Below are 15430 nucleotides of genomic sequence, written 5' to 3'. Positions count from 1 at the left end.
TATGTCTTGGCTGCTCTTGTGTGAGCCCTGGTAGCCACTCTGGGCTTTGAAAGGATTTCTGTGGGCAAGGCAGGAAGGTGGTGGGAAGCGGCTGGACCAGGAGGCTTGTGCAGCCAGCTGCAGTGACCTCCTGGCTGTTCCTGCAGAGGCAGAACGGACAGAAGGTGTCTCAGTGGGTGGAACAGTTTAATGTGTGCACATGGGAAGAGCAAACGCCTCGTTCGCACCTCTGCGCCAGGTGACATCCACCATATCGTTACCCACAGAAGAGCTGTGTCTGCAGCCAGCACCTGCACACGCCACAGCATCCTCAGCCACGCACCGCCGGGTGGGACAAGCTCCCGCCGCGTCCCCTGGCTTTAAAGAACCCAAGCCGACCGAGCCGGGAGGAGGCAGGCCGGGACAGCCCGGGCAGGGGAAGCTCAGCGCGGCCACCTCGCCCCCGGCGCACCCCAGGGCCGGCCCTCACCGCCGGGGCTGGGCGGACACCGCGGGCGGGCCGGGCAGCCCCTGCCGAGCGGGGCGGGCCGGCGGCGGGGGAATCCCGGGCGGGCGGGCCGGGCGCGGCTGAGTCAGGAGCGGAGGCGGGGCCGTGCGGCCTTAGACGCTGCGCCGGCCGCGCTCGGCGCTTTCCGGCCATGAGCCCCCCGGCTGCGGGGCCGGGAGCGGGACCCGGGCCGCGCCGGGCGCACGGCGGGCGCTGAGCCATGTCGCGGGCGGCGGGCGGCGAGGGCCGCAAGGAGGCGGCGGGCTGGGAGGGCGAGGACGGGCAGTGCGACTCGGGCATCGAGTCGCTGCGCTCGCTGCCGGGCGGCAGGGAGACCCCCGCCGCGCCCGACGGGCCCGCCGCCCTCGCCGCCCCCGAGCAGACCCTCGCCGAGGCCGCCGCCGCCGAGGAGCGGCTGGACTCCAGCTACGGCTCCGGCGCGCTGCCCGAGGCGCTGCCCGGGCTGCCGGGGGCTGCGGGGGGCCGCCCCGAGGAGCCTGCGGCCCGGCCCGAGGGGCTCAGCCCGCAGCAGCTGGAGGCCCTGACCTACCTTTCGGAGGACGGAGACACGTGAGTGACCCCGGGGGGCTGCGAGCCATCGCCCCCAGCCCCGGGCTGCTCCGGTGCCGGGAGATCAGCCGGCTGTGTTCGCCGGGATCCCCAGCCCTCTCCCGAGAAACACCCGTTGTTGTTAAGCTCTGTTGTTAAGGACTCCCCGGGCCCCTGTCCTAAGAGCCTCCCGCCTTGCCTTGGTGCGTGTGGATGCTCGCATCCAGGTTTGGGTGGGTGACCCCTTCCCCCGCCTGAGAGGTGTCGGAGCCAGGTCCAGCGGAGGCGATGCGGCTGCATGGCACAGAATGGACCCACCATAGGAAGCCAGCTTCCACTTGCCGTGGGACTGCTAGCATCCAAAAGAAAAGGGGGAGCAAATCAAGCCCCCCCATTGTCTCTTCCCCAGAGAACGCAAGGTTTCCTCCACAATGGGGAAGGCTTGGCTGCGTGAGATGGCGTGTAAGCAAGTCCTGAAACAAGATTGGCCTTGCGATGGCTGTGTTAGACGCTGCTCAACCGAGCAACCCAAGAACTATTTGTTCTCAGGTGGGAATCGCCTTGCTTTGCCAACTTGCCCGCAGAGCCGTGGCTTTTGGCAGAGCTGTGACGCACACCCTGATGTGGGGCTGCCCTCCTGAGCTTCTGTGACGGAAACAAGTGTTTCTCTTAATGAGGGGGGCTTCCCACATCCCCAATGCCCTCTCAAGGGCAGTGGCATCACGCCAGAGTTGTTTGGTTTGGCTTCTGGTAATTACCTTTAGCTAATCACAGCTTTTTTTCCTGTTGTGCATTCCCCCGATGGAAGGTTTTCATCATGACTGTACACACAGAGCATGAGCAAAGTGTTCTCACAGCTGAGGGCAAAGCTTTGCCCCAAAACCAGGCTAGAGTTTAATACTGAGTAATTGGTGCAAGAGGAAGAGAAACTTAGAGGCACTGACATGATCAAGCAAATGTCTTCAGTAGTGAGAGCAGCAAGAAAGCTCTGTCCTTGCCTGGCAGAGCACATCTGGATTGAAGCTGAAGATGAGCTGGAAGACAGACTGAGTGTTTACTTCCCTGTTAGGAAGGAGGCTGTTCATCTGCTAATTAGCTCATTAATGCTGACTGTGGGATCTGTTCTGAGGATTGGCTGGAAGTCTCATGGCAAGCAAAGTTAGACTAAACCCAGCCTCCCACACTCCCCAGACAGGCTTTCTAGTCCTGTCCTATCTACGGGCTGGTTCTGTGGCTCCTCACTATGGAGGAGCTTTGCCAGTTTTCCCAGCTCTAACACTAGAGCCAAGGTGCCTGTGGAGAGAGCCAGGTGTCTTTGAATCAGAGCTGTGGAAGTAATGCTTTCCCCCAGGTTTGTCTATTGTGGTGTGCCCAGGGCTCCTCACTTACTGTTTTATTAGTGAGCCCCATAGATGCAGCTGCTTGGAGATGCTTTTAGTGCTTGAGGCTGTCTTGTTTAGTGGCTGAAGCCTTTTGCCTGTCAGACTTGCTTGGAGAGACCTAACGCAAACATCTTATTAACTAGGAAAACATTAATCAGTGGTGCCTTGTTTACTGTAGGCAGGAGAGGCTCTCAGAGCTCCCCAAATGGTTGCCTTTGCTCTTCTGTTTTCTCACTCACAGTGCATTTCAGAGCAGGAAATCTATAAAGAGTGAGGGAGGGAGCGACAGCCCTGCTGCTTGTACAGCTCTGGGCTCACCATGTCCACACAGGAGACAGGCTTTCCTGGGATCTACTCCCACTGCTGGGAAAAAAAAAAACCAGACTGTTCTTGTGGTTAGAGTGGTGAGGTTGTGGATTTGTGCCTTCGCTATTCTCGTCTCTCCTCCTGACCCTGCGGCAGAGGTAGGTGGCATTTATATTTAGAAGTGCTGAACATCCACCACTCAGGTCGATGCAAATGGGGATTGTGAGCACCCAGCGACTCATTGAGCTGCCACCGGTTTTGTATGTGAAAGCAAGTCAGGGCTGATAGTAATGCTGAAGTCTATGAGCAATTGCTCATCCAGTGACGGAAGGTCCCCAGAGAGAAGGGATCAGATGGCCACAAGCTGCATCCCTTTCATCCGGCCAGACAAACCGATCTTCTTTTCTTCTTTTCATCTGTCAGCAGCACATTTCCTTTTTGTGCCTTTTTTAAATGTCTGCCACAAAACAGCTCCAGGCAGAGAATTAAAATCATACTATCATTATATTTCAGAATACTTGGGCAACTACACTTTCCTGTAATTGTAATTTTGAAAATAGAAAAAGTTCAGGGGTTTTGGGCTAGTAGTTCCTATTTCCCCAGATGCCCTGGCTGATACTGAGCTGAGAGGAGCACTGGGCTTGCACAAAGGGAGCTGGCAAAAATCTTCACTGTCCATAGCTCCCTCAGGCTCACCCGTCTGTGCCATCTCAAGGTGTGCCTGTGTTTGTCAGCCTGGAACTTGGGGAGTGAGAACAGGAGGTGGAGGCAGAGGTGAAGAGCACATGCTCAGGCTGTTGGAACCTCAGCAGGATCCTCCTTGGATACCTACCTGCCTGCCTCCGCAGGAGAGGAGCGTCAGAGCAGGCAGGATGAAGCAATGGGGCTAAAACTGTCTCACCCTGTGCCCAAAGTTAGAAGGAGTGTGACTTTGACAGGAAGGAAATTGGCTGACAGGAAGGATGGGGGTATGATGGCCAGTGAAATGCGTGGGTGCTGTCTTCCAAGAATTATTTGCCCAAATGTCATCCTCTCCATGGGTCCCTAATTCCGCTGGCTGCCCCTGTGCCTCAGGGAAGTCAGAGCTGCAGTAATCAGGCACGTTAGTCCCCAGGAGAGTGTGGCTCAGCTGTGAGGGCAGGAGAAGTCAAGCATGAGGAGTGGGGTGGCAAGCGGAAGGTGGTGGGTGCACTTCGGGCAGTGATCTGTATCCTGCTCATCGTGTGGGCTGGTAGAGAACAAACCCTGTGCACTCGAGCTCAAATGGCTCCTCCAAGCATCCGTCTTTTCCGTGTGACCCAAAGCTCCACGTCTGTCTCATCCATGTAAACAAGTTCTTTTTCTGCTGACTTGGGTCCTGATGGGACTGCTTTGCATGGAAGTGAAAGAGGGGCTTTCCAGCTGTAGGCCTGGCTTTCTCTGAGCGGACTGCAGGCAGGTTTATTGCTGTGCCCCAGCCTCCAGACCATCTCAACCTCTGTGAAGATTCACTGAGGAAACCCCATCCTTCCCAGCCTCACCTGGCAGATGCACAGTTCCAGCATCCTGGAAAAAGGATGGGTGTGGGACCAGTTCCTTCAAGGTGGAATGGGGTGTGAAGGGATCACCTGGTTTTGTTCCAGCACAAGAGAAAACATCCCTGTTTTCTTGGGCTGATGTCAGCCTCTGCCAGCTCTGGAGAGTCAGAGTTGATTCATCAGTGTGTAAAGTTAAGCAGAGTTTCCTCTCTCTAGGACTAGATAGTCTATCTTAAACTTAAAAACATGTTTTCCTTTCTGCCCATGCTGGTCCTTGGGCAACACACCACTTTCTGCCATGGTGGTGGAAGGGCTGGGGGCTGTGTCTCTGCAGGAGAGAGACTGTTGTCTGCATGGGGCTCTGTGTGCAAAGCAGTGCAGCACCTTTGCGGGGGTGAAGGTTGAGGGACCCCAGCTCAGTCACAGAAGGAAGACCTAGGCCTCCTTCAGATGGAAAATGGGACTGTGTGGTTTTGGTTGGGTGTGTGTTTCAGGGAGGGAGGGGAGCAGAGGAAGCCTGACTTCCTCCTTCCACCAGAGACAAGTGGTGCCCCATCTGCTGATAAGAAATCACGTGCCAGTGACTCGTGGGCTGAAATGCCTTGACAAGGGCTTGGGGACAGTTAATCGAGTAAAATGAGGGCCCCATGGGAGCTGATGTTCTGAACTTTTCATATGATGGTGGTGAAGGGGCCTTCCTTGCCTGCACAGGTTGTTGCTGAGCATGAAGGCTCATCTTGAAGGGGCCAAGAGCCATTTCTAACCATTCATTGGCATATGCCAATCATAACCCTCTCGAGTCACGTAGTCCCAGGCTGGAGATCTTCCCTGAGCAGGGGAATAGAGGTTGTCCCCATTCAGGCTGTCTGCTCCAGTGTGCCTGTTTTCTCACTGCTCTAAAGGGTGTTGCTGAACCTCTGTGCCCTGTGTGCCTAGGTGAGTGCTCAGAATGTGACAGCAAAGATAAAAGGTATGGAAAGAAGGAAAAAGAAGCAGAGAACTAAAGAGACTCAGTTTTAGGAGAAGGATTAAAGAAGTCTGATGCAGAGAGCACCCCTTGCTGCTGGTCAGTCTGGGAGTTCTGCTTTGCTGGGCTGGGCTGTTGCCAGCTGCCCAGCAGTGGGATGGCCATAGTTGATGGGAGGTGGGGGTGCTCTTGGTTTTACCAGAGGGTCCTCAGAAACCTTGCTTGATTGCCAGGATTCAAGTCCATCCCAAGTTATTGCCTAGCATGCTGCCAGTTGTGGGGCATTAGAGAAAGTAAGTCCTAACCTGGGTCTGCCAAGAGAGAGATTGTTCTGTGTCCAGCTCCCTGCCCCTGAACTTTCAGCTCTTCCTCTGTGTGTGCTCAGGAGTCTGGTAAACAGGAGAGCTTGGTGTCCCTCTAAGCAAGGCCAGGCAGCCCTGCACAAGTTGCTTTGGAATGCCCCAGAAGCTGCTGGCTGCTGCAGGGGTCACACGCACACAGCCTTGGCGTAAAGTGGGTAAGTCCTGGCAGCCTTCTGAGATTGTGCTTGCAAGATTTTTCCCTGTTTGCATGACTTCAGCCTGGCCTGGAGGAAGTTTCTTCAAACTTTCCGCCTGCCTAGGTTTGCCTTGGAGCTGGCAACAAACACAGGGAACTTCAGCACAGAGGAAGGGAAAGAATGGCTGGAAATTTCCGTGTCCTGGGATGCAGAAGCCTGGCTGTAACAGATCAGCCGAGGTGGGGTGGGCTTCAGGTCCTTGCACTCTGCAGGCAGGCTTGACTGCTGCTGGAAAAGGGTTGAGCTCAGCTAATTTAACACAAAAAATATATATTTTTTTTAATTGGCTTGGGTTTGGGTTTTTTTTAGTATAATGTGAAAAAATGAGGAGTCAGACATGACTGTGTAGGAAGAGCCTGTGGGATCTGAGCTGTGAGAGTGGTTACTGCCTCTCAGTGAGCTGCGTGGGATGCTCTGTGTCACAGAGCTGGGAAGCCCCTCTGGCTGGGGCAGATCCAGAGCTGAAGTGGGGTCGTGCTTCATTAAAAGAAAATCCTGAGACAGGATACCTGTGGGGCTGTAAATGATTGCTAGGGTGTGTTGTAGAGGCTCTGGCAAAGTCCAGGCGCTTTCCTCTTCAAAGAGGCTCTTCTGACCTCAAGATATCTCTTTGTGTACAGAAACTGTAGAGTGTACTTGCCTCCCAAGGAGTCAGGTGTGAGTTTGTTTTGTTTGATATGGGCTGTCCACAGTCAATGGATTTTTTGGGATGTTTGCTGCTTCTATTGAAGTTGTTCATCATGCTTCTCTGATGGTGACTGGCCCCTGCCTGGGTGGGCTGCCCTGTTTTCTGGCTTGGCTCATCTGTGCATAGATAGTAGTATGGGACAGACCCCGTGTTTTGCAAGGAACAGCCCACATGTATCTGATGTTTAGTGCTTCTGCAATCCCAGACTCACCATCTGCTCAGAAATTGAGCAAAATTCTCAAATGTGTGGGTGCAGAATCTAGAGGCTGTGAGGTCAGGGTACCTTCTCCTCCCCACCTCACTGAAAAGCGAGGTGCCCACAGCCCTCCTGCAATGCCTCTCCTGCCTGTCAGCCTCCAGCTCCCCTCATCCTCAAGCACTCAGACCAGACTCTCTGCAGAGCACCCCAGGAAAGGTAAGACTGTCTCCTCTGCTCACCTGTTGATTCCCCACCCCTCATTCTAGCCCCAGAAGCAGCAGGCTGGGAAGCAGCCGCTGCCCAGACTGGAGATCAGGAATACTGAACCCAACGTGGCTGAAAGGGCTTTGCATCCCTCTAGTTGCAACTTCCTCCAGTCCCATCCCAACCCCCCCTCCACTCAAATTGAGGCAGTGCCCTTCCCAGAGAAGGGGTGATGAAACCTGCAGGGCAGGAGCACAGAACATGGGATAAGGCAGTTGAGATCCACTGCTCCCTTGGAGCTGCCAGAGGGCAGCTGGAACAGCTTTATGGAGCAGGGCAGCATTGCATCGGTATGTGGGGAGGAAGGAAGGGAGCCAGGCTGGGCTGGTTCAGGGCTGCAGGGCAGGATCGAGCTGTGCTTGCTAAGCCTGCTGGCAGGGGTTCATGCTGATGGCTGAGGAAGCGGTTAGCACTGCAGGTTACAGAGCTGGAACAGGAGAGCAGGGTAAGCGTGGAATTCCCCTGCTGTTTTCCTCCTCCCTTACTCTCCTTTCTGTTGCTGATGGGGCCATTTCCTCCTCTGAACAAGTTTCTCTTGTGTGAATTGTTTGCATGATTTCCTACTGTTCCACTCAGCCAAAACAAGGAGCTGGGAATGAGCTGTTCCTGCTGCAAACAGAGACCTTATCTAGAAAGGGAGAAAAACTTGTCAAAGCAAATTCCATTGAATGCTGGATCCTCTGATTAAGGTGCTTCTCGGGTGACATGGTGAAGGGAGAGGTGTCTTGCTCTACAGATGGGGGGATCTGCATGGGGATCTCCTTTTCTATAGAGATGGCAAAGGATAGCCAGAGAACTGGTGGGAGTTCATCAGTTCTGCTTGTCTGTCAGAGCTAGGTGTCATCCCTCACCCTGTTCTCCTGCCTCCAGTCCTCATGTGTGGAAGCTTCCTACTGGACACTTGAAGTCAGTCACTCAGAAGTTGGAGGTGGACAACACTGTGGAAATGGATGCTCTCCTGTACTTAAGCTAGGGCCACTTTGGGCATGGCATGTTAATTCCCAGGGATATCCCCAGGGATAGCCCAAATCTCTCTGCTCCAGGGTTGTTATCTGATGATGGGTAGATCACTTTGTGCCAGGGATGTCCTGTGCCTTTGTGATTCAGAATGTTGAGTCCCCTTATGCCAGAGCTGATGAGCAAGTGGAAAATCTGAGAATGAACCCAGCAGTCTGTATTCCTGCTGTGTTTCCCTTGCTCACAGCTCCTCCATCCCTTGCCCTTTCCAAAACTGCCTGTTGCCCTTTCTGACAGTTCCTGCTGGACACCCACTCCTGTGGCTGCAACCAGGAGCACTGCAGGCAAGAGCATGGGGAGGGAGGGAGCAGGCCAGGAGAGGAGAGATGTGCAGGAACCCCAGGCTGGGCAAGGATCTGAGCATGATGGGGCACAGGGCTTGTTCTGGCAGGGGCACACTGCTGTGGCTGGGCAAGGAGAGGTTCTGGCAGCGAGCGGGTGTCTCTCCATCGTGGTGTCCTGGCTCTGGGACATGATGTGTCAGCACACAGCAGCCCATCAGCAGCTGGACCACACAGCTGCTGTGACACAGAGAGGTGTGCTTGTAGCCTCGGTGGAAAAAAGTGGAGACTGGCATGATGCCTGCATCTCAGATCTCCTGGGTGTAAGAGGCTTCCTGAGTTAGGAGACAGTCCCAGCTCCTGGGTGGCAGCACTGCCGGTGGCACAGAATGCTTCAGTGCACATGTTCTCATGGTGGGCTCCTCCCAGCCCACTGGCCTTGTGATGATTCCCCCAAGTAGCTCAGGTTCTTGCAGCCATTTCAGGAAGTTGAGGGCTGGTGATGAGGAAAGGCGGGAACGAATGCAGAAATGAAAGCCCAGGAGGAGGCTGCACCCGGGTGGAGAAGGAAGGGGGAGGGGGGAAAGCAGTCCTTCCAAGCAGGCACATCCCAGCAGCAAGGTGAAAGCCTGAGTTCTGGCCAGGGGCATGATCACCCCATTGCCTCTGCAGCATGGATGCCCAAACTAGCTCAGCATCAGCCCAGCCCCAAGTAGCTCCTCTGCCTTGTTGAGCTGCAGAGGCAGCCAAGCCAGGAAAAATGAGGTGGCAGAGCACTGCTAGGGGGTTTCCAGCTCGGCCGGGTGACTGCCCCCCTCATCCCCACATGATGGTGCAGTGTGGTGTGGGTAGTGACAGAGGGGCCCGGGGGATTCCTGGGGCAGCAGGGCTGTCAGCCGTGGGACACAGCTCTGAGCACTGCTCTCTCCCCTGGGAGCCCGGCAGCTCCGGAAAGCGAAAGCACCAGCGGTTTAAAGTTCAAGCTGAATTGCCGTGGAAAGTCCCTCATTTGAGCAGGCTTAACTCTGCTGTACCTGAAAAAGGCAGGTCCTGCAGCCTCTTCCTGCACGTGGTGCCTGGGAACAGGTTTGGAGAAACAGGGGCTGTCCCTGCAAGTGTGCAAAGGACACCTCAGCAGAGGTGCTACCGCAGGGACTGGGAGCCTGATGCAAGAGCCAGCAGGCAATGTCCCTGCTCGGATCATACCTAGGCTAGGCTTAGCAAAAGCCTGATAAGGGGAGGGCTATCCTTACAGCTGGTTGCCTTGTTCCTGGGCTGAGCCCCTTGGCTGTGCCTCTGCCCCATGGTCCACCAAGGGTGGGCAGACCCTGCCCCTTCTTGCAGCCCATTCCCCTGCCCTAGGGGTGCTTGCAGTGAGGGGGCACCCCATGGCTGTGCAGAGGCAAGCAGATGTGGGTGGCCTCCCCTTCCTATGGGGAATTCCCTGCTGCAATATAACCTGGGGGTTCCCCGGGGACAAAGCCTCTCCTGTTGGGCAGAGCCTCTCCTCTGGCAGCAGGCTGGAGAGGAGCTGGCCTTGTTTTGCCTTCAAAATCAGGTTTCATCTGAAGATACCTGGGTCCCAGATGCTGGCTTGATCTTCAAGCAGCACTTGGGAGGAGGTCAGTAAAGGACATCTTTGGGGACTGGCCTCTAAACTTCTCAGCACATTCATGTCCCAGTGCAACTGGCAAAAAGGCAGCCCCCAGCCCTACTTCTTGTCTGCAGTGCTTTAGGGCCAGGTGTTGTTCTCCTGCCTGTGAAGAGATGCTCTCTGTCCCCCACATTGCAGATGGCATCCCAAAGTTGGGCTGTCTGAAGAATTGGGTGTCTTGCCAGGGCTGGCACAGCTCTCACCCTCCATCTCTTGAACGTTTTGGTCTCCATCAAAGCAGCGTGGGTGGCAGAGCCCAGCCTTCAAATGCCTGCCTTGCTGTGCAGAGTGGGAGCTGCTGCCTGCTCTTCACTGCTGACCACAGTGGCCAAGTTTGGCCTGAGAGGGCTGTCCTGTGGTGGGAGGATGAGCCCTTGAGTGCAGGGGGCCTGGGAGACAGGAGGTTGGCAGGGGGGACTGGAAATTCCCTCTCAGTTCTGCCTCTGTTATGCTCTCACTTCTCTTCTGACTGTGCAGGGGCTGTCTGGAAATTAAACTTGTCCTTGGGATGGGGGACTCTGAGGGGCCTGGCCACCCCATGGCTCTGGGGACCACAGTGGTCCCCACTTGGCACTGAGCTCTGACAGCTGCATCTCTGGTGTCCCTCTGTGCTGACAGGCTGTGTGCCAGCCCTGCTGTGACAGGGCTAAAAGGGAAGGAAGGATGTGGGGCAGAGAAGAGGAAATCGGTGTGGAGCAGCTGGCATAGGGACTGTGCCATGCAGGTGATCTTGGAGCAGCCCTGGGCTCCTGCCCAGCTTTGCCTGTTTGCCTTTGTGGAGTGGAAAGCAGAAGTACAGCGTGCAGCTGGCAGTAAGGAACCGGAATTCCCCAGGCAGCTGCCACAGCACAGACCTCTCTCCACAGCCACCAAACCAGCTCTTGGACTTTGGGAAAGACACCCCAGGCTCTTTGGACCTACACCAGTTGGAGGCCTGGCTTTGGGCAGTGCCAGGTTCAAACCCTAGACATGGTGTGAGGTCTGAGGGAGGACCCTGTGTTGCTTAGCAGGGACAGGAGGGTCTGTTTCCCATGGGGATCAGAGTAAAGGACTGCCCTGTGGAGCCTCAGACCATGTTCCTGCCTTGGCCTTCTGCTGAACTTCCCCAGGGAGAGGGCAAGATGGAGGACCTCCAAGTTGGAGGGAGGGAGACTGGGAGAGGCAGGGAGATAATTCCTTCACACAGCAGGGAAGGATTTCTGCTCCTGAGCATGGCACTAGGAACTTATTTTTCTTTTTTTTTTTTCTCTTCTGTCACCATTAACCCCCTGTAGGTTGGTTCATCTGGCCATTATCCATTGTGTCCCAGCTGTAGCACTCTGCTGCATTGCTCAGCTACCCAGGGAGGTGCTGGAGATCCAAAATGATCTTTTCCAGGTATGCTGTTGTAATAGGCAGAAGATGGGAGGAAGAGAAGTGCCATAGGCACTGGATTGCTGCTCAGTCTATCTGCCCTTTCCCCAGGACCCCACACCTGCTTCCCCCAGAGCGTGGTGAAGGTCCCATATGTGCAGCCTCTTTGCAGGGAGGGGAAGAAGGGAGCTGGAGATACAGTGCTGGGAGCTGTCAGGGTGGGGTGAAGGGTTTCTTTGCAAGGCCCCAGGACATTGCAGACAGCCATGGAAGAGGCATGGCTTGACTGTGGCAGGGTAGATAACTTGGGAGAATGAGATCTGTCTCCATGGGTGATCTGTGAGCTGAGGTGCAGGGGAACAGGTGTGTGACCCCACCAATGTCATCCACATGTAATGTCACAGCAGAGATGGCGATGTCCTGCGTGGCAGTCAGCCCGTGCTGCCAGCCTAGCTCCTGGGGACTGGTGGGGCTCATCACACCTGGTATCCTGCAGGGCATCCTCCCCTCTCCTGATTTCTCTCCAGACCCCACTCCACCTCGCTGTGTACCTGGAGCAGCCCAGCGTGATCCAGGCACTGATCCGCAAGGGAGTGAACCCTGGGCTGCAGGACCGCAATGGCAACACCCCGCTGCACCTGGCCTGTGAGCAGCAGCACCTGCAGTGTGCCCAGCAGCTGCTGGAGGGCCCAGCCACACCAGATGGCACAACTCAGACCCATGGGCACCACCAGGACCTGCAGCTCCAGAACTGGCAAGGTGAGACCTGGGGGCAGCGCAGTGGCAGAGCTGGTGGATTAGGGCAGAGACCATGAGATGTGTATGCAGGGATCCAGGAGCACAGCAGAATGGGAGCGTGGCTGGGATTGGTGTGCCCCAGGGTGTTCTGGGCTGACTGTGGCTCTCTCTTCTGCCTCCCCGTCACAGGCTTGGCCTGTCTGCACATCAGTACCTTGAAAGGGAACATCCCAATGATGTCTCTGCTGCTGGAGAGCGGTGCCAACATTGATGTTCGGGTGAGACTGGGCATGGTGTGATGTTTTGTAAAGGCTGGGATGGGGCACTCCCTGCAGCCCTAGGGCAGGCACTGCTGTGAGGCTTGGGAGCACTGAGTTTAGAGGGAGCAGAGAGTAAAGGTCCTTCGGAGGTTGTTGGGTGCTGTGACAGCAATCAGGGTGGGGACTGCCCTCTGCACCCAGTCAAAGGGGTGTGGTGGGTGCTGCAGGGCCCAGGTGAGGGGCCTCCCCACCCACACCCTTGTGATCTGTGGGTTGCAGGAGGGCACGAGTGGGAAGACCCCATTGCACCTGGCTGTGGAGTGCCACGACCGTCGGGCTGTGCAGTTCCTGCTGCGCAGGGGGGCGTACGTGGATGCCCAGATGTACAACGGGTGCACTCCGCTCCACCTGGCCGTGGGCCGCAGGGACGCTGCCATCGCCGCCATCCTCTCGCACTCCGGGGCTGACACCCTGCTGAGAAACATGGAGAACGAGACAGCTCAGGACCTGGCTGATGGCAACGATGATGTGAGTCTGTGGGGGAAGCCTGTGGCTCTGCCAGTGTGCCGGGGGGTGCAGGAGTTGGATGGTTAGAGCGGCCCTCCTAGGAGGAGTTTCTAGCTGTTCCTGTCCTTCCCTGTATGTTGAAGGCATTGGCTCTGTGGTGTGTGGGGTAATTACCTTTTGCCTTGAGTCCTAGGAAAAGCCTAGATAGCGTTTCATGGCACTTCCCTGGGGTCGTGGGAGGCTGGAGGACTGGGTGGGTGGAAGATCTGGGCCCCTTCCCCAGCTTGGTGAAGACACAACCTTGGATGCTTACATGTCCATACCTTTGGTCTTTGCAGCTCCTTGCCTTGCTGCCCTTTGATGACCTGAAGATCTCAGGGAAGCCTGTTGTGTGCTCTGAATGAGCAGATGGATTCCTTGGCCCGTCGGGCTGCCTCCTTCCTCTGTGCTGCTGCCCACTGGGATCTTGCCTGCCTGCAGTTCAGTGGGTGCAGAGACACTTTTGGAGACTTATCCCACTGCCACTCTCCTCTTTGGAAAAGTTTTGTTTGCCTCAGGCTGCCTTCCCAGATGTAAGAAGGTGGCATTATGAGCACTACACAGGGGAGGCTTTTCTTTTAGAATCTGCACTGCAGCAGGACTGAATTTCCCCTCCCTCCCATGACTTGTGGGGATCTCCAGCATACAAAGGGAAGGAGCAGGAGAGGACTAATTTTCACGCTGTAGGCTGGACAGAGCATCGTCTGGCACCCCATCAGAATAAGTGTGGGGTGAGAAGAGTCAACACTCACTCTAATAAATGTTGTTGCTGTGGGCATCAGAGGTCTCATGTGATCTAACCCACCCCACAGCATGAGGAGGCTGTGCATCACCGCAGGGGCTTGGGGACGTGAGGGCTACTGGGGTTTCCCCAGTCTGCCTGCTCCCTTGGGTCCTTCACACTGCAGAAGGTGAGTGGGAGCACAGGGCCTTCCCCCCTTGCAGAGCATTTCTATTGCTCAGGGCCGAGGCTGGGGGATCCCAGCAAGGTGCTCTATTCCCATGCTGTCTTGCTGAGCATCTGGCTGCAGGGTTGGAGAAACAGCATAGGAGATGCTGAAGACCAGGTTGTGGATCCCTGCTTCTGCCATCATGCCTGACACCTTGCTGCTTTACTGTGCTGTGGTTTCCTCTTTCACAGAGGACTGGAAGATGCTGTCCCCTTTCCTGGCTTGGAAGGGGGTAAAAAACTTAGGGGATGGGTCTTTCCTGGGTTTTAGGTTCTCCCAGGCTGAAAGTGGAACGGGTAGCAGCATTGTCTTCCCATCCCTTCTGTTGTTCAGCTCACCACCCTTCCCTGCCACTTAGTTCTCGAGCCAGAGGAGCACATGCAATGCATTAGAAAATCAGCCAAAGGTGCTGTGGGAATGGAGGCACAGAGCTGACTTACCCCATCTCAGCCAGGAAAATGCCTTGCTTGTTGCCTGGGAGCAGCTGCTATTGTTTGGGACAAATACTGGATGGTGCAACAGACCAGGATGCTCTGGAGTAAGCTTTTGTTCTTCTTCCTCCCTTCTTGTAAGGGAATGCTGCCAGGAAAGCAGCATAAGGACCCCCCCAGGCCTCTGGACCTTGCCTGGTTTCCTCAGCAGTCCTGGGCTGGGTTGCTCTGTTTCTTTTGAATCTTTGCCTCTCACCTTCTGGCAGGGCCCCAACACTGCTGCACATCCATGGGGCTCTTTCAAGGACACCTTTCACAAGGGACATGAGGCACTTCCAGGCTGCCCAATGAAGCAATGACAGATGCTGCAGGGCAGTGTGGGATGGTGTGGCCAGGGCTGTAGCTGGGAGCAAAGGGAAAAGGCAGAAACAAGTGATCTGCACTTTTTTGTTTGTTTGTTTTGTTATTTTAAAATAAAACTATTGTTTTAAAAAGATGTCTTGTAAGTAAAACATTACTGGGTGGCCTCGTGCTGGCTCCAGCTGGCCCTGCAGCCATGCCTGGGGCTGGGATAGGCTGGAGTAGGTGCCATACTGACCTGCAGCCAGCAACCCCAGGGACCAGCTCTGGCTGTGCCCAATGCAGGGCTGGCAGTTCAGAGGGGACTACCCTGAGATAGGATAGCAGGGGCAGGAATGGGGGGATGCTATGGGGATCAGCTTTGAGGGCCTTTAGCTTGAATTAGATTAGTGTGGCATCAGGACTAGGGAAGTCATCCTCCCTCTGCCCTTGTGGGGCCTCCCATCGTGTCCTGTGTCCAGTTCTGGGCTCCTCACTTCAAGAGGGTGCTGGAGCACATCTGGAGAAGGGCAACAGCGCTGGCGAAGGGTTTGGAGCAAAAGCCCTGTGATGAGCTGCTGAGGGGGCTGGGGATGTTTAGCCTGGAGAAGAGGCTCAGGGGAGACCGCGTCACTCTCTACACCTCCATGAAAGGTGGGTGTAGCCGGGTGGGGATCAGCCTCTTTTCCTAGGCAACGAGCAACATGACAAGAGGACATAACTGCAAGCTGTGCCAGGGGCGATTTAGGCTGAATGGTAGGAGGGCTTTCTCTACAGGAGACATTGGAATAGACAGGCCAAGGCAGGTGGTGGAGTCACCTTCCCTGGAGGTGTTTAAGGAAACACTGGCTGTGGCGCTCAGTGCCATGTTCTGGTTGAGGCGGGGGTGTTTGGTCGGAGGTTGGCTCGATGCTCCCAGGTCTCTCCCGAGCCGATGGGTTCC

General features: G+C 55.7%; 1 protein-coding gene across 1 annotated transcript; it reads left to right on the top strand.

The window, feature by feature from the left end:
• The first annotated feature begins 592 nt into the window (after positions 1–592).
• Positions 593–14644, top strand: NFKBIE (NFKB inhibitor epsilon). Its single transcript, XM_056487669.1, has 6 exons — positions 593–1057; positions 11145–11247; positions 11751–11982; positions 12151–12239; positions 12501–12749; positions 13067–14644. The coding sequence occupies exons 1-6, from the start codon at positions 708–710 to the stop codon at positions 13130–13132; spliced, it is 1089 nt and encodes a 362-aa protein (XP_056343644.1). The 5' UTR covers positions 593–707; the 3' UTR covers positions 13133–14644.
• The last annotated feature ends 786 nt before the right edge of the window (positions 14645–15430 follow it).

The sequence above is a fragment of the Oenanthe melanoleuca genome, chromosome 3 (assembly GCF_029582105.1).
Source record: "Oenanthe melanoleuca isolate GR-GAL-2019-014 chromosome 3, OMel1.0, whole genome shotgun sequence".
Taxonomy (NCBI): Eukaryota; Metazoa; Chordata; class Aves; order Passeriformes; family Muscicapidae; genus Oenanthe; species Oenanthe melanoleuca.
The sequence above is the reverse complement of the archived record's forward strand: the minus strand, read 5'-3'. Positions and strand labels throughout refer to the sequence as shown.

Bases quoted from the DNA above. Each gene is read 5' to 3' on its own strand.
- NFKBIE (XM_056487669.1), top strand. From the start codon at position 708: ATGTCGCGGGCGGCGGGCGGCGAGGGCCGCAAGGAGGCGGCGGGCTGG. The intron at 11,248-11,750 runs GTATGCTGTTGT...ATTTCTCTCCAG, and splicing joins TCCAAAATGATCTTTTCCAG to ACCCCACTCCACCTCGCTGT. The intron at 12,750-13,066 runs GTGAGTCTGTGG...TGGTCTTTGCAG, and splicing joins TGGCTGATGGCAACGATGAT to CTCCTTGCCTTGCTGCCCTT.